The sequence below is a fragment of the Molossus molossus genome, unplaced genomic scaffold, assembly GCF_014108415.1.
Source record: "Molossus molossus isolate mMolMol1 unplaced genomic scaffold, mMolMol1.p scaffold_m16_p_5, whole genome shotgun sequence".
NCBI lineage: Eukaryota > Metazoa > Chordata > Mammalia > Chiroptera > Molossidae > Molossus > Molossus molossus.
The window spans coordinates 62417518-62435789 of NW_023425388.1; the positions used below are offsets into that span (position 1 = coordinate 62417518).

The following is an 18272-nucleotide window of genomic DNA, read 5'->3' on the forward strand; positions in this document are numbered from 1 at the left end:
GGGCTCCCCGGAGGGGCAGGGGCCATGTCCTGAGGCCTAGATGATGGGCAACAGCGCAGGTCAGAGGCTGAGTGCTGCCCCAGGGCCTCCAGGGCTTCTACTCAAGATCCTCCCTCGTGCTCAGCAAGCATTCAGATCCAAGTGTGCAAAGTCTTGGGAGGCTGTCTTAACTCTCTCTGCCTCCACTCATACTGAAATTGCTGCCACGTAGTCATGCCAAGGGGTCAGCCTGTGTTTCATTCAACATCTTTAATGACAGGAGCTCACTACCTATCAGACATACAAGCACCTAGTGGGGACAGGCAGTTTTCTGGTCACTATTCTCTAACAGCAACAACAATAATAAAATATTAATATTACTACTATTAACTACTACTACTACTACTAATAATAATAAAGAATGCACATAGTACCTTGCAAAGGCTAACATACTCCCATCTCATACTCTGCCCTCACCTCCCACCCCGACACTCTGAATCACTGAATTTGCTTCTTCCCTCTGGACAGGCGGGAGAGACCTGCTGGTTTCTCCTCCCTTCTCTCCATTTGGGCCATCGTCCACCAGGCAGGCCAGTACTGGCCGTGCCGTGAACCCCTGCCCTGCGGGACAGCACTGGCTCTTTCCCTGTGATTCACTGCCACTCCTTGTAGGTGACCAGGATCATCCAGAAACAAAAGCTCAGTCCACGAGGCTTAAGCACTTGAACATGTGATCCGTGGCTATTCACACTGCCACTCGGCCAGCCCCTGCCAGAACTCTGACCCAGGGGGCCTGCATGCAGCCCTAGAACTGGCACCCAGAGTGATGCTGGTGCACCTCATAGTGTGGCTTCAGTTACATCAGGAGTCACCAAACTTTTTTTAAAGGGTCAGACAGCAAACATTTTAGACCTGAGGCCATCTATCTCTGCTGGAACAATTTTGTCACTACTCTGGTAGTGAAAGCGGCCCTTGTTAACACTTGCAGTAGATTGAACGATGGTCCCCAAAGAGACCAGGTCCTAATCCCTGAAAACTGTAAATGTTACCTTATTTGGAAAAAGAATTTTGCAGATGTGATTAAGTTAAGAATCCTGTGAGGGAAAGGGGGTCCTAGATGAAGAGAGTGGGCCCTAAATGCAGTCACAGGCATCCTCACGGTGAGGCAGAGAGAGATGTAACACACCTGCAGGAGGCAGTGTGGCCGTGGAGGCAGAGACAGGAATGGTGCTGTCACCAGCGCTGGAAAAGACAAGGAACAAACTCTCCCCTTGAGCTCTGGTGGCGGCACAGCCCAGCTGATGCCTTGATTTCAGCCCAGTGAACTTGGACTTCTGGCCTCCAGAACTGTGAGAGAATAAATTTCCGTTGCTGTGAGCCACCAAGTTTGTGGCAACTTGTTACAGCAGCAAGAGGAAACTAATACACTTTCTAAACCCCATTCACATGGCTGCATTCCCATAAAACGTTACTTACCAGAAACAGGTGGTCTGCCTGTAGCAAAAATACAAGCTATAGTTTGCAGACCCCTGAATGAGACATTAAAAGGTCCAGGTGCACACAACGGATTGAAGAGAGAAGTCAGAATTAAATATTTGGAAGTTATTATTGAGAAAAATAAATAGACACACTCACTTGAGTTCCCTTTGCCAAGAAGGAGAGATAAGAAGGAGCCAGCAAAAATTTAATGCCCTGCCCATGACCCACTCAAAGATGCACCAAATTAAAACCTCTGAGAACCGTGACATGGACAGACTCCCACAGCTGGAACATCTCTGCGAGGAGCTTCCGCGCCTCCTGCTGGGCCTGATCCAGCTGGGAGCATGGGCAGGAGAGGTGTGTGGGGGGGTGTGGTTGTAAACATCTTCCAGAACACCCGGCTCTCCCAGAGCTCTCCCTTCCCTTTCTGCCCCCCTGCAGACAGGAAGCAGCTCTGCAGGCACGACTTCCACCCCACTTCTCTCACTGACCCACGAAGAAGTGAGTGCCACACGTGCACACACACGACTCCTCTGGGTCCACTGAGAAGAAAGTTCCACAGACACTCACCGGAAACGAAGGCCACTTTTTCCTTTAGGATGGGAAGGACATCAGAAGCTTTCAAACCATCATTCCGAAAAGAACCTGTGGGACAACAAACCAGAAGGAATCAGGGTGAAAAAGGCCAGGCGGCTGAATCCTGGGTCCTACCCTCAGCCTCCCAGCCCCATCATGGGCCAGAGAGTTATGTCTTGTTCAGGCCCTACAGCCCAGCCCAAAGAAACAGGAGAGAGTCCACAACACGAGGAACACGTCCACACGGTGCCAGGCCACAGGGATGACCAAGTGTGAGCCCTCCTGGTCTCTTTTAGGGAGAAGACAGTCCAAGTCACCACCCTCCATATACAAAGCTCCATCCCCTGAAGGCAACAACTATAGCCCTGCTGCTGTGAACTTGAAGACAGGGGCATTTCTTTTAAAATGTCATTTTTGTACGTCTAGTTCTAGCACAGTATCTGGTATACAGTAAACACTAAGTAAATATCTGCTGAACAGGTTCATGAATATCAAGATGGACCGCAATGCCCTAAATACTTCCATTTGCCTTTCCTCTGAGTGGCACGGCAACCGTGAGTCTTCATTTTACAAACGGGAAAAGGAAACCACAAAACAATCCCCAAGCGGAAAGCAAAGTTGAATGTAATACCCTTCTCCACTCCTCTCTCCCTCCCCTTCAAAGTTGCCCTCATCAGTCCTCAACAAACAGGAGGAAGACGACCCTTCTCCTGGGAAGAAAATGGATTCCCTTCTTCAGCAGCCTGTTCTCTGCAGACATCTTGCTCTTCTGTTGCAAAGTCCTTTCTGGGGTCTAGTCGAGTTCCTGTTGGGGGGTTGGAGGGAGAGGCATGGGGCTCACACAGAATGAAAGATACCCATGTGCCTGGAGAAGCAGTAGCTTCAGGAAGCAAAGGACAACCCAGCCGGGGTGAGCTGTGTGGGCAGGGAGGACCCAGCTTCCACACACAACCAAAAGCCCAGGCCAGCCCACTGTGCCGCTATTGTTTAGCCTGAGTACCCCAGAAGGACTTCCCGGGAAAGCCAGCCCACGCTCACATCTCGGCAGTGTATCACCACCGCAGGGGACAAGGCACAGATGGACCCCAGAAGAGAGGCATCTCTGTGTGAGCTCAGTGAGACAGAGCAGCACACCCCTTGAGTGCCTTTCTGCACATGGCTTACTCCCTTGCGGTACAAATGTGACCGTCTACAGAGGGCAGGACAGCCTCACTCAGGGCCACTGCACCTCCAAACACTGACGAGTTCAAGAAATCCAAAATTGTTGGGAATTCTGACAACAACCAGGACTAAGATCACTGGCTGAGGGAAGGGAAATCAGGCCACTGCACACTCAACCAAAGAAAAGTGATGTTTCCCCAGAATGCCAGTCACCACGGTCAGACGTCATACCCTAACCCAAAACAAAGTTCCTAGCGTCTCTGACAATTTCACTTATTTCTTCTCGTTCATTTTCCCCTAAATTGAGACAGTGAGCCTTTTTTATTTGTCAGTTGCTTCTCTTTACAAGTTGGCCCATCGTACCTGATGCTGGAATAACCAATTGCAAAGCTCACTTTAAGAAAATCACAGGCAATAGAGGAAAAAAGTTAATGTCATAAAAAAGAAAGTTTTAATTACAAGCATTGTTTTGTTATTTCTATCCTTAGTTTCTACAGATCTTTATGCTCTGACTTTATCTTCCAACACAGAAAAGCTATTACACCTCACTAGCAGAAATTCATTAGGATCAATATAAATTAAGACAGAAATAACAAATAGACATGTAGGTTTGTTTGCTTTTACCCTTATGCCATTAGGACAAGTTTCAGCTTCCTTGCTTTGCCAACCAGACAAGGATCATCTTTAATTGATACATAAATTGTTTATGTAAAATTATGCCTCTGCATCAAACTAGCTTATTTTCATACATGAAATGTCTTTCTACATGTCAGTTTTGGTTTTTTTTTCATTCTCACCTGAGGATATTTTTCCATTTGTTGTTCAGATGGGGGGGGGGGGAGAGAGAGAGAGAGAAACATCAATGCGAAAGGGACACATCAAGTGGCCGCCTCCTGCACGACCCAACCAGGGCCAGGGACAAACTGCAACTGAGGGACATACCCTTAGCAGGAACCGAACCCAGGTCTCTCTGGACCGCAGGCCGATGCTCTAACCACTGAGCCCAATGGGCCAGGGCTCTATATGTCAGTTAAAACATTCTCCTCTACATCACTATACACACTACTCATTTCTATAGACCATCGATTTTCAATCTGTGTGCCACAAAAAATTTTAAAACATGCAATATCTGATTTTTTAGTCAGGGATATTTAACTCTTTTCCCTTAGAGTGTCAAATAAAAAAATGACAACAGCCAATACAACAATAGCCATCTGGTGAGAATGAATCAAAATTATACCTATTTTTTTTTTTTGTCAGATGGGCAAAAAATAGATTTTTTGGTGTGCCACGGAATTTTAATTTATGTGTGCCATGAGACTTTTTGAAACAGCTGAAAATCACTGCTATTAAAAAAAAATCTTAGAGTTTTAGATGAAAATCTTGAAGTTTTAGATGAAAATCTAAACTTCAGTCTGTATCCTTCCCGATTATTTACAAATTCAAAAATAGCAAGGCCCCAATCTAATGAGATTATACTGTAAAACAAGAATCCATATAACGTCTTCTCTCCTAAATTCCTGTCCTATTTTTCCAGGGCTCTTCCTGTCCTCCCGACTGTGTTAAAGTACACAAGAGAGCTGTAAGTCCACACAGGCAAGGGAGCTCAGATCTCTTCACACCCCATTCGTCACGCCCGCTGCTCCCTTCTCCCCTCCAGGCTCTGGACCGCAGAGAAGGGAGAGCTTGTCCATGCAGCTTGCAATCGCGGGCTCCAGTAACTGTCAGTACCTTGGGGTGGGAGGGTCTAAGATTTCTAGGGTTTCCTCTTCCCAGGCCGGAGTCCTCCCCGATCCACTCAGAGCACCGCTGTGCTCTCTGCCAGGTTGTGTCCACTCTGAGAAACCCTAAAGTGTCCAGATTTACAAAATCCTTAACTAACTAGGGGGTGATCATTTCCAACAGCAATAGCAAGATGTTTTACACTACAAAAGGAGTTGCTCCAGGGTTTCTTTCAATGAAAGCTGCCTTAGTGGTTTGAATTAGTTTTTCATTTGCCAGATTTGAATTACAAATAATTTTTCAACAATATATGTATTAGGTAAAGCCAAGTAGAGCTAAATTAATTAGCCCAGCAGCTTAGAAGTTGGTGACCTCACACAGAAAACCTATTTGCGCTGGCTGAAGATCCTACTTATCAATTCCGCTGGGGCCCTGGCAAAGCCAGCTGTCAGAATCCATAATAAAGGGGAAGTTCATTGAATGCTAACTCAAACAGGACCAATAACATGGCGACATGTTTTCACTATCAGGTACCTGTCCGGGCAGACCTTTAGTAAATGGTCAATAAATATTTGATGAAAGAATAAATAAGTGACTAAATTGTTAACCCTTCCTAACGTGACTTGCACGAGGTCAGTGGCCTCATCTGTCACACCAAGCGCTGGTGGTCTGAGCAGACAATCTTCAGAGTACCACTCAGCACTGAGACTTTTCAAATCTTTTCTTCATATTCATTAGCCTTTAAGATCCTCAGATGATCAGATCAATATGCTTTGAAAGGAAGTACTGGGAACAAATTCCCTAATGAGATTCAGTGTACTTTCAGAAGACAGAACAACTCTTCCCTGGCCTCCCAGCCTACTCTTACCCAGGAAGCAGGGGAGCGACTGTGATGCTCAAGGCACGTCCCCCTATTTTGCAGGCAGCCCAAGTTACCAAAATGGGAGAGGAGTGATGGAAGACTTCTGTGAGGCAGCCTGGAACCACAATTGTGATCTCTCATATAAGGAATATTTGATTATAAACTCAGATTATAAGCTCTACTGTTGTACACCAGCTTCCCCCTTTCAAAGAAAAGCCTGTTGAAACAGTAGACCCCTTGCTGCCTCTGAAGAAAGCCTGAAAAGAAATAAAAGCCCTTACACCCTTGGAAGTTACTGCAAGGAACAAAAAAAGAAGAAGGACCAGAGGGCACTCTCATGGGCCTGACCCAACGTGAGTGCTGTTTTCTCTTAAGAACGAAGGCATGCTCCACCGGCTGGGCATTCAGCGCCAACCCCACACCATCCGTGTCCTGCTGCTGGCAGAATTACAAGCCTGCTGTTCCCTTAATTAGCAAAGTTGAAATGCTCTGCATCTATTAGGGAAGTAAAGATTGCCATCACTCCAGATCTCCAGGGTGGGTCTTCCCCAAGCCCACTTCTGCCTGTGCCCGGTTCCGAACGCCTCATGCTCAACCGCGGCTGCCTGTTCCCTTCACGTTTTCCTGTCACCATTCTCCATGCTGGGAAATGCCGGTCGTCCTCACCCTGGCCCCAGCCTCTCTGCGGCGCCACGCAGCAAAAGCAGGACTGGTGTCACACGGTCCCTGTGCACGGTTTAGTGGCTCTGGGATGGCAGTGAGTCTCCTGGCATAGCTGGTGCCTCGTGCTCCCTGCTAACATCCTTCAGGAAGCAATCCTGATGTCAACAAGTGAAGGAACAAAAACTAAAGGTTGAGCACTTGGAAGTGTAAGCTGCCAGGGCACCCATGGGTTGCTCTTTACCTCCTCTGGTTCTCAGTTGCACGCGCTTCATCTGCACTGATTTAGAAGGTACCGCGTAAGTATGCTAACGTTGCTCCAGGCGGGCCTGAGCCCCGTGCCACCACCGAGATGCTGAGCTTCCCCATGCTCGGGTCTGGCCGGCTTTTCCTGCTCTCTTTGGGGTGTCTAGCATGGAGCCTCCGCCAAAGTGGCGCCGAAACACTGATTGGTCTGCTCCAGGAAGGAACCTGGCTTTCCATGGAGAGAGAAACCCAAGGGCTTGACAGGCCAATGCTTGATTTGGGCATAATTTGGACAGTTTTCTATTCCCAGAGTCATCCTTTCATCAATTCTTTACTGAGCACCTATTATGTATTAGGCCTTATGTTCGGCTTTGACGATACTGAGACAAATGAGGGACAGGCCCTGCTCTCCAGGGACCTTCCAGGCCGAGATGGACAGGTATGCAGACAGGATAACGAGCTTTTATCACAAGTAGAATATCACCTGTACAGATGCAAGGGAGCTCAAAAGAAAGATTTCCTAAAGGTGAGTCCTAAAGCCTTGCTACTCAAAGTAATAAGCATCGCCTACCAGCTAGAACCTTGCTAGAAATTCAGAATCTCAGGCCCCACCCAAGACCTGTAGAATCAGGACCTGCATTTTAATAAGAAATGTGAATGTACCTTTTGGGAACTGCTATACACTAAAGCAGTGGTTCTCAACCTTCCTGATGCCGCGACCCTTTAATACAGTTCCTCATGTTGTGGTGACCTCCAACCATACAATTATTTTTGTTGCTACTTCATAACTGTAATTTTGCTACTGTTATGAATCGCCATCGGAAATATGTGTTTTCTGATGGTCTTAGGCGACCCCTGGGAAAGGGTCGTTTGATCCCCAGAGGGGTCACGACCCACAGGTTGAGAACAGCTGACTACAGCATAGTTTTCTATTCCAGAGTAGCCTCAAGGCAGAGATAGACAAAAGCATCCTTTAGCCTTGTGTAAACAGAACCTCTAAAATCTGAGCTAGTGCTACTTATCACCCCTCCCATCTCCTCATGGGAACTCCAGAGAGCCAGCCATGACCCTGTAACCCATCGCTCAGCTTCACCTCTGGAATAAAAAGGCTATCCAGGAGATAGATACCTTTCCTTCCAGGGCTTTGAGACCAGACCATCCATGTCTTATTTTTTGGCAGATGAAATGGTTATGAATAACACCTGCCCCAACCGCTCAGAATTTTCGTAGCTGCAACCACTCTTTCGTGCATCAGATATTTTAATTTGACAGCAAATCTTTCCCACTACCCCAACCCTCAGACCCCTGTTTTCCCCACTGCTCTCAGCACCATAAATACTGACACTGATCATTTTTACAGACCAGGATTCCGTCTCTGAGCCAACTGTCCACTCACGCCTCTTACTCACGCCTGCACGCTCACCCACTGGCAAAGCCCCGCATGCTGGGCAATACTGAAAGGGACACAGAGGAAGGAGAGGTGTCCCCACCGCAGGGAGCCCCGAACCTAGTGAGAACACACTGCATCTCAGGCAGTTCTCCCCCTTGGAGGGGAGACCCGATTTCTGCCTTCTCAGGGTTTCCTCATTGAGGACTTTTTTTGTGTGTGGCATTTATCTTTAGATAGAGTGGGAGGGAGGGGGGGGAAAGAGAAAGAGAAACATTGATGTGAGAGAGACACATCAACTGGCTGCCACCCACACGACCCCAACCAGGGCCGGGGACAAACTGCAACCGAGGTATGTGCCCCTAGCGGGAACCAAACCCGAGCCTCTCTGGTCTGAAGGCCGATGCTTTAACCGCTGAGCCAAACCGGCAGGGCAGAGTTTCCAACCTAATAAAATCCTAGCACCCATGTCCCCTGACACCAGGAAGCTACCCGTCTCTGTATAAAAGACGACTTACGAATCTAAGATTCTAATATAGATCCTCCAATCCTCAACCTTGCTGCTCTGTATCCCCAATATCCTGATGGCTGGTGCCATCATCCACCGAGTTACCAAAACAGACACCTGGGCAGCATCCTAGACTCTTCCACTCCTGCATCCCAAACATCAATTCAGTTGCTCGGTTCTGTAGATTCTACTCCTTGAAACTGCCTAATCTATCACTTCCTCGGTGCGTTTCCCAGAACTCCGGTCAAGCGGAGACGTCCCTGGCTGTTCCTTGTACTCGACCACTCCTGAAAGGCATTGCCGTGTTTTTCATTCTACTCCCCGTTAACTGATCCTGCCCATTGTCCTGCCCCAGCACCTAGTGCCTGTCATACAAAAGGGGTTCAAGAGATACTGAACTGAGCCTGAGCACAGACAGACCCTAAGAAGACAGGGAATAAGGATGGTGAGTTGGAGGTGGATCATGAGGGTGGCTCCCCCAAGAAGGTGATCTCTGGACCAGATTTTGAATAAAGTAAGGGCCACTGAATGGTGTTCTGGTGGGGAGCAACGCATGCCAACACAGAGAGGAAGGGGCAAGCAAGCCGGGTGCCAGAGACGGAGAGAGCTTACGGACTGAACAGCAAAGCAGACTTGGGGAGTGACCGAAAGGAGGGCATGGAGGTGATCTCACGCTGAACCTGATCTCTCCAGAGGGTGGGCTCCCAGGACGATGACAGCAAAGATGTGGTTTCAAGTGTCTTGGGAAACTCCGAGAACCAGGAGCAGGGGCCAGAGCTGGGTAGGATGCGACTGGTCCAGAGGAAAGCTCTGACTCCAGGGCAGAGCTGGACCCAGCAGGCTCTGACCCCAGCCTCCACATCACGTTCCGCTCTGTCTGCAAGGACACAGAGGACGGGACACAGGGCTCCTGCTGAGATGGGGGCAGGGCATTGGAACTTTGTCTCTTGTTATCTTCTCAAGTCAGAAAGGTTTATCTGTGAGGTACCTCTTGAGAGCCTGCCAGGCCAGTAGCAGGCAGGGAGTTCATGTAAGACCCCATGAAGATGCAATGTGGAACTAAATAATAAAGGAAAGACACTGAAGGTCCCTTCTGTATGGGGACTAGTTGGGCAAAGCCCTTGGGAGAAGACATTGTCAGTGCAGCTGGGGACAGGAAGGAACCTATAGGTGGGTAGAGGTGATGATCTTCATTCCCTTCACTGTCCCTTCTTTCCTTCCCCCCTTTTTATATTAATATAAGAGAATGAGAGAGAGGTGGCAAGAATGAAGGAAAAGGCTAAGGAGCAGGAGAGAAAGACACACACACACACACACACACACACACACAGAGATGAAGGTTAATGTCTCCTGTTTAGACACTAATGAGCTATGGAGGAAACTGCCTGTTGGAAAACTCCTCCAGCGACAATGAACATGTCCCCTGGAGTTCTCCTTAAAACAACTACCATTGGAGGCTGGAAGTGTATGCTGAGAGGAAGGAATCCATCTGGCAGAGAAAGAGACTGGACAGCTTTGTGTCCGCAACAGAACACACAGCACAGTGAGACCCACATGCCTCTCCTGCTTGGGATCCATCTGCCCACTGTGAGGCCCACTCCCACATCCGTCCGACACCACAAGTGTTGACCCAGCCCCAGCAGCACCCCCTTCCTCGAGTGAGCTGCAGCCGTGGAGGAGAGCCAGTGTAGTAGTTCTCTCTGGCCCTGGGCCATGCGACTTCCAAGAGGACACTCAGAGCCTCAGCTTGCCCTGATTTCAATGCACAAGGGGGAGCAGAAACAAACAAGGCTCCTCTTTGGCAAGTGCTAAATACTAAGCTTTCCCAAGCAAACCAACAAGGTCTCATGCAATATGAGGAGGTGGCCAGGGACTTGAGGTGACAGGCAGATTGGACAGTCTTTACACTAGGGAGAAGCCATTGTCTAGCTTCTTCCAATTTGGCATGTATTTGAACATCACTCCTCACAATAACTGTTTTCTGCCCTGTGCTATAGTGCCCTGTACCTTCCGCAGGGAGCCTTCCCTGTGGGGCTGGTTCCTCCTTCTCTGTGTATCACATGGCAGGTACATCACTGCTGGGCCATCTCCACAGCTGCATCTGGACCCCCCTCTAGGCTCCAAGCTCCTGAAGGCAGCACTGGGTGCCTATCTCCATACCTCCAGTGCCTGCAGACAGCTGGTGCTTAATGAGTGACCCCAGGACTGACTGCTACACATCTGCAGTGCCATGGTGCCTTCCACAGAAAAGCTGCTTGACAGTCTTCACGGAGAGTCACCATGGTTTCCTGCTTCAACAGTGCTTAAATGGAACCTGGCACTCGATCCATCCCAGCCAGCCACCCAGATCCAGCCTTCTGCCACCACTGGACAGCGCTCCAGACAGCCCCAAGCCTCCCCCCCACACACACACACACCTCCAGCACCACGCAGCTGCCTCTCCTTAGCCACCCACGGTGAGGACACAGCATCCGCCTCGCAGGTGCACCAGAACTACCACCAGGCCTCGGAGGCCGCCATCAACCGCCAGAGCAACCTGGAGCCCTATGCTTCCTACAGCTCCTGTCCATGTCTTACTACTTTGACTGGGATGATGTGGCTTTGAAGAACATTGCCAAGTATTTTCTTCCCCAATCTCAGGAGGAGAGCGAGTATGCTGAGCAACTGATTAAGCTGCAGACCAACACGGTGGCCCAGTTTTCCTCCAGGATATCAAGACACCTGACTGTGACAACTGGGAGAATGGGCTGAATGCGATGGAGTGTGCATTACGCTTGGAAAAAGTGTGAAGCCATCACTACTGGACTTGCATAAACTGGCCACTGACAAAAATGACCCTCATTTGTGTGACTTCATTGAGACGCATTACCTGAATGAGCCGGTGAAATCCATCAAAGAACTGGGTGACCATGTAACCAACCTGCACAGGTTGGGGCCCCATGAAACTGGCCTGGCAGAGCATCTCTTTGACAAGCACACCCTGAAAGACGGTGATGAGAGCTAAGCCTCAGGCTGGCTTCCCATAGCCCTGGGGGTTTCTTCCCTGGTCACCAAAGCAGGACATATATATTCGAGTTATCTTTACCTCTTCTGTAACTTGTACCAAATCATCCACTTATGTCTTTCATTTGTACCATTCCTTCAAATAAAGTAATTTGGTACCCCCCCCCAAAACCCAGGTGCTTAGTCACTGCTGTAGCTCCTCTTCCCCTGGCCCCTCACTATGCCTATTCCTACCCTCATCTCCATTTTTCTCTCACACTCCCATGTACACCTGAGGCCAATTTCAATATTAACTTTTTAAAGTCAATATTAGATATAAAGGCCTGGTTAATGGGCTACTTTAGAAGAGCAGAAATTTGTAACACTTATCATCATTAAATTAGCTCCATTAAAGATCACTAATAATTAGCACTTTAAACATGTGGGTGACACCTCTCTAAGCCCAGCTAATGAGCAAACTGTTTCTGTTTATTCTTCACAAGATTTAATATTAGCTCAAGTTGAGACCTCAGCTGCAAACACACAGCCTCACTCATCCTCCCTCCTTCCCTCCCCAGAAAAGCTGGCATCATTCAGTGTACTCTAGATGCAAGAAAGTGGCCACTTCAGAAGTAACTGCATCTGCCCATCAGGTTTGTTTGTTTTTTTTAAACTGATTCTTTGCTAACTGACCCAGTTATTTCAAGTGCTCATGAATGGTGGTGGTGATGAAGATTCATTGTCTTTTTGTTACACTGGGCTTTATTCTTGGATGGGTCTTCAAAGTAACACAGAATATTAGTCAGCGATGAATATGAATCAACTGTTGAACATGAGCAGTATATTTGCTTTTGTAATATATTTAGAGAGAGTTAGGAGGACCTCAGAGGCAGAAGATATGCGCTGTGGAGTTCAGACATATGAAAGTCTTGCTCCTTGAGACCCTCGCTCTCAGTCCCCTGTCCTCTTCCCCAGTGTGCCTATTAATAGTATTTTTATTTTAATTCATTTTAATTTAATTGGGGCATAATGACTTTAGCTCAAGATGAAATTGTTGATTTGAGAAGCCGACCAAATTGTTGATTTGATTCCTGTCATTATGAAAGGCACTTTGGCAGGCATCCAAACGTGAAATGGCGCAGCACCTCCCAGTGCCTCTCCCCTCTCCTGTTTCCCATGGCCTGAAATTCAAGTGTAGGTGGCAAATGGCAGCAACAGCTGACTGCAGAGCTCAGCAGGAAACCCTCATGGCAGATCCCGGAGCAGTCTCTCCAAGCCCAGCCCCGAGCTCTCCCTGCTCCACCTCCGTGTTTTCTGATTCCACAGCTGTGCCCTTCCTGCCCTAGTCTCACTACCATGCCCATCAGTGGAAGCAATGCCACAGCGACACAGGCATAGACTGGACACAGGCCCGCCACAGACAGGGAACTACAAGGGCCAGAGTAATAACCAGGGTGAACTGCAACCTGACAGGTGAGAAGGGCCACACCCAAAGGTCATATTATTGAGCCAACTTGAGCAAACTGAAGCACCTTCTCCCCCTTCAGACCCATGTGACGCTGTCCTTGGTCCTGAGCTCGTTGTGTAGTCACTACTTGGAGTGGCTGCTGTCCAGCCTATCCTAAGATATATGAACCAAATGAGTAAGACAGAGATAAAAGATATATTAAAATATCTCAAGGAGATAAACAAATGTAAAGAAGTGTGAAGGGGACATAGACATGGTTTTGTTTTCAAAAATTGCAGTAACCAAGAAAGAAAGGTCTGTACACATCACACACACACACCCCTGCCATGGAAATGAGACAGCATGAAATACATTATACCATGTCTCTCAATATTATGCTTCTGGATAAACTGTTTGACTATATCTAAAGTGGATAGGTTGGCCATGAAAAGATTCCTGGGGTTTTAAGCAATTTTTAAATCTTTCCTTAAATTATTACCTTGGGTATCTCACCAGAGGACATACTAAGCCACATATACCAGGAGCACTTGGTAAACCAAGCAGGCTTCCTAACCCTGCCTCAAATATGTGTGTGGTTGGGGAGGGCCATGAACCTCATAAACTGCATGCAAATTATTGCACATATGTCCACATGTGTTATTTTTCTGAGAAGAGAATCTGTGTAATTCTAGTTTTCATCAGATTTTCAAAGGGTTAATGGCTCCCTAAATGGCTGGGAACGACTTGTCTGAGGCAAAGTCAAAATGAGACTCTAGATCGTATCACCCAGCATCTGCCTAACTCATGACCCAGTTTCTCACACTCATAGTTTGCCGGGGATCCAATGCTGTGGTTAGGCTGGCAGAGAAAGTAACTAGTAAAGAGAAATTATTTAGATTCCAAAGCCTGAATAAAAGGAAGCTGAGGGAGATGGCGGGAGGTAAAGGCTGTGTACAGGATCCTATGCTCTGAGGATACGTTTAATCAGAGGTGCTTCTTTTCTCTCTCATTGTGGAGTTACTGAGGACCAGGAGAACTGAGGTGAAATGTGTAGTGAGTGTTACAGATGCGTGGCAGTACCTTTTCTGGAAATCTTTCAAACTGAAGGTTCCCCTGGCCTCTAACCCCTGCCAACAGAGGCAAGACAACCTGACTCCTCCTATATCCACGAGAGCTATGATCAGGGTTAGAGCCAGCCAAATGGGTCTGCAGACTAATTTCGCAAGATCCCTTGGAGGCTGATTCACGGCAGTATAAGAAGGGGTTCTCAAGTGTTCCTAGTCAGGCAGCCACAGCCGGGCATTTGCTCAATGAACCATTTTCTGCATGAGATAGCAAGCTTTCCCAGGGCAGGCACGTCCTGTGTGCCCTTGGAACACTTACTTAACCTCTCTGAGTCTCTGTTTTCTTATAGAAGATAACAACACCTACTTCACAGGTGATGATTAAAAGAGAAAATCTATTTGAAGGCACCAGACACATAGCTGATGCTAAGCTAACGTAACACTCCTTCCCTTTTCCCTGTTCATCTTGGCAGCCTTAGCATGGGGCATGGCACACAGATGTTCAGTAGTAATTGCTGATTATGTAAATGAACAAATGAATGAGTGAGTGAACAACTAAGGGAATGGAGTAAATTCAGAAAACACCAGCTAAAAACTGCCTCCTCACCTTACCACTACAAACAGTAACCCATGCTGCTCACGCTCATCTGAATTTTTTTTATTTCTCTCCCCTACCTAATCTGGGTTGTGTGGCTCACACTCCAACCACTCCTGTTCCTCTAGGCAGGTTTCCCAGATGCAAAGGGAAGCCTCCTCTCCCCAAAGGGAGACCAGCTACTGATTGAGATGATTAAGTACTAGCACCCTCCTCCTATGTCCCAAGGGCTATGATCATAGGCACCCTTCCCACATTAATCTCTATGTGCTGGTGCCTGGAGCTGGCATGACTCATTCCTTCTCCCCCCCCCCCCCCACACTCTTATGAGACTGGGTTCCGGGTAATGGTGTACGGATCCAGGCAGTGTTTCGTTACTCCTACTGAAAATGCACCCTGATAGCAGCTCTGCCATCTGAGATGAGGTCATCCCAAGGTCTACTTATAGACAGACAACACCTTCAGAGCCCCATGAAGAGCCCAGGCTGCCAGGAAGGAGAAAGGACAAGAGGCCTAAGGAGAGTCCGTGCCCTGTGGATCTTTCCCTGGGTTGGCCTTGAGCTGGCAGGCCATCGTGAATGAGGAGTTCACAGAGGAAGAAAGGTTAGGGAGGTTGCAGAGCTGGGTGTGGAGGCACAGGGACATAGCAAACTATACAAACTCAGGTGAGTCAGATCCTCAAATCCACCTGCTCCAAACAATAAGTGGCCCCAAACTGCTAAAATTCTATGTCCCATGCTCTCTGAAACTATTTTCTCATTAATTCTCTAATACTTTGAATGTCCTCCAGTAATCTGAGCAGAACACTTCCAGGAGGCGGGAATACCTGGTCCTCTTAGCCCTTTTCCAGCTCCTTGAAGACAAGGGACCCTTGCTGTGCCCAGGGAGTCATGAGGTTGCCTTGTCCATGGATGACAGTGCACATGTACTCACAATGCAGATTATCTGCTACAGACTAGAATAATGTTAAGGTAGAGAGTAAACATGTTTATTATGGACACTTCCGGTCAAGATGGCAGCGTAGGTAACCGCGGTATCACATCCTCCCACAACCACATCAAAGTTACAACTAAACTACAGAACAACCATCATTCAAAACCACCTGAAATCAAGCTGAATGGAAGTCCTACAACTACGGAATTAAAGCAGCAGCCACATCGAGACTGGTAGGAGGGGCGGAGGCAGACGGGCTGGTCCCACACCATGTGTGGTGGATAAAAATCCGGAGGACACCTCGGCTGGGAAGGTCCTCCCTGAGGACTGAGGGGTCCCCATCTCACACCAGGTGCCCCGCTCAGGGTTGCAGTGCCAGGAGGAGAAGTCCCTATAACTTCTGGCTGGAAAAACCAGCAGGAACTGAGGCTCAGGGAGGCTGAGGCAGCTGGAGCCCAAGGCAGCTCCTCTTAAAGGGCCCACACTCAGACTTTTCGGATTCACTCCCTCTAAGCTTGAAGGGGAGGCAGCTCGAGGGGCACCAGAGACATACAGGGAAGAACTGAGCTGTTTGGCATTGGAGCGAGGGCTGGAGAGGGGGCTTTCTTCAGGACAAACATGCTGTCAGAGGCCTTTGTTCCTTTGGTGAGCCCTTCCCTGGGGTGGCAGACAGTCACCATATCTGGGACTCCAGCAACCTGGCTCACACTGGTAGCCCTCCTCCGGTGATTCCCTGAGGCCCCACCCCTCCCAACTCTCAGGCCCACCCAAGCTGTTGCCAGTTGCTTCACCATAGGATTGGCCTGTCTTGGATCCTGCTTCAGGTTTTCCTGAATTCTTTCAAACAAGCAGCATCTGGTCTCAGCTAGCCCCATACCTCTCGTTAAGTAATACATAGAAACAAACACAGGGAGTCAGCCAAAATAAGGAGACAAATAAACAGGTCCCAAATGAAAGAACAGAAAAAATCTCCAGGAAAAGAACTAAGCAAAATGAAGATAAGCAACCTAACAGATGCTGAGTTCAAAATACTGTTTATAAAGATGCTCAATGAACTTAGTGAGGGCCTCAAAGGCATTAAAAAGGACCAGTCAGAAATGAAGGAGGCACAGTCAGAAATGAAGGAGGCACTAACTGAAATAAAGAATAATTTACACAGATTCAATAGTAGAGTACATAAAGCCAAGAAGCAAACCATTGATTTGGAATACAAGGAAGCAAAAAACACCCAATCAGAACAGCAAAAAGAAAAAAGAATCCCAAAATTAAGGATACTGTAAGGAGCCTCTGGGACAACTTCTAGTGTGCCAACATTTGCATCTTGGGGGTGCCAGAAGGAGAAGAGAGAGAATAAGAAATCAAAAACCTATTTGAAACAATAATGGCAGAAAACTTCCCTAACTTGGTGAAGGAAACAGACATACAAGTCCAGGAAGCACAGAGAGTCCCAAACAAGATGAACCCCAAGAGGCACACACCAAGACACATCATCATCAAAATGCAAAAGGTTCAAGACAAAGAGAGAATCTTAAAAGCAGTTAGTTATCTACAAGGGAGTTCCCATAAGACTGTCAGCTGATTTCTCAAAAGAAACTTTGCAGGCCAGAAGAGACTGGCAAGAAATATTCAGAGTGATGAAAAGCAAGAACCTATAACCAAGATTACTCTATCCTGCAAAGCGGTCATTTAGAATCGATGGCCATATAAAGAGTTTCCCAGACAAGAAAAAGCTAAAGGTGTTCATCACCACCAAACTGTTATTATATGAAATGTTGAAGGGTCTTCTTGAAGAAAAAGATAAAATATATGAACAAACAAAATGGCAATGGATACATATCTATCGACAATGGAATCTACAAACAAAATGAACAGGCAGAACAAAAACATTCTCATAGATACAGAGAACATTTTGTTGGTTGCCAGATGGGAAGGGGGTTGGGGGAATGGGTAAAAAAGGTGTAGGGATTAAGAAGAACAAATTGGTTGCTAGACTGACCAACTTCAAAGAGAAGGGGGTTGGGGGGTAGGAAGAAATAAACCAAAAAACTTATATGCATAACCAATGGACACAGACAACAGTGAGGGAAAAGGTGGGGAGGGGGGGAGAGTGGGGAGGAGGGGGTCAATGGGGGAAAAATGAGGAACATCTGTAATACATTCAACAATAAAGATTTAAAAAAATAAACAAAACAAAAAACAGTGAAGGCTTTAGGTGATAATGTGTTAGTGTAGGGTCATCAATTGTAACCAACAATAAAATATAATATAAATATATATATATATGTATATGATGTTTATTATGGCTTTATACTACTAAAAAATCACACCAAACCTAAATGTTCAACCACAGGGGAATGGCAAAATAATCCATGGTATACCCACTCTACACAGCCATTAAATATGACACTGTACAAGAATAATTAATGCCATGGGAAATTGCATGGTATATTGTGAAGCAGGAAAACAGATTATAAAACAGCATGTAAAACCTTATTCCATTTTTACATATACTGGTGTGTGTGTGTATAAAACACATACATACATGCACACAGTGGTTACCTCTGGAAAATGAGATTATAGCTGATGTTAATGTTTCTTTCATGTTTTTCCCTATCAAATTTTTCTTATTTACTCCTGAAATAATGAGAGAAGAGCAAATTCCCTCCTTTGC

General features: G+C 47.1%; 1 protein-coding gene across 3 annotated transcripts in view; it reads right to left on the reverse strand.

Annotated features, from left to right (window-relative positions):
• The window catches only part of KALRN (kalirin RhoGEF kinase), a 593373-nt gene that overhangs the window by 466588 nt on the left and 108513 nt on the right, over nt 1-18272 (reverse strand). For all 3 annotated transcript variants that reach the window (XM_036242841.1, XM_036242843.1, XM_036242842.1), the window contains exon 2: nt 2029-2103. In XM_036242841.1, the coding sequence (XP_036098734.1) occupies nt 2029-2103 (75 nt within the window). The remainder of the gene's footprint in view (nt 1-2028; nt 2104-18272) is intronic.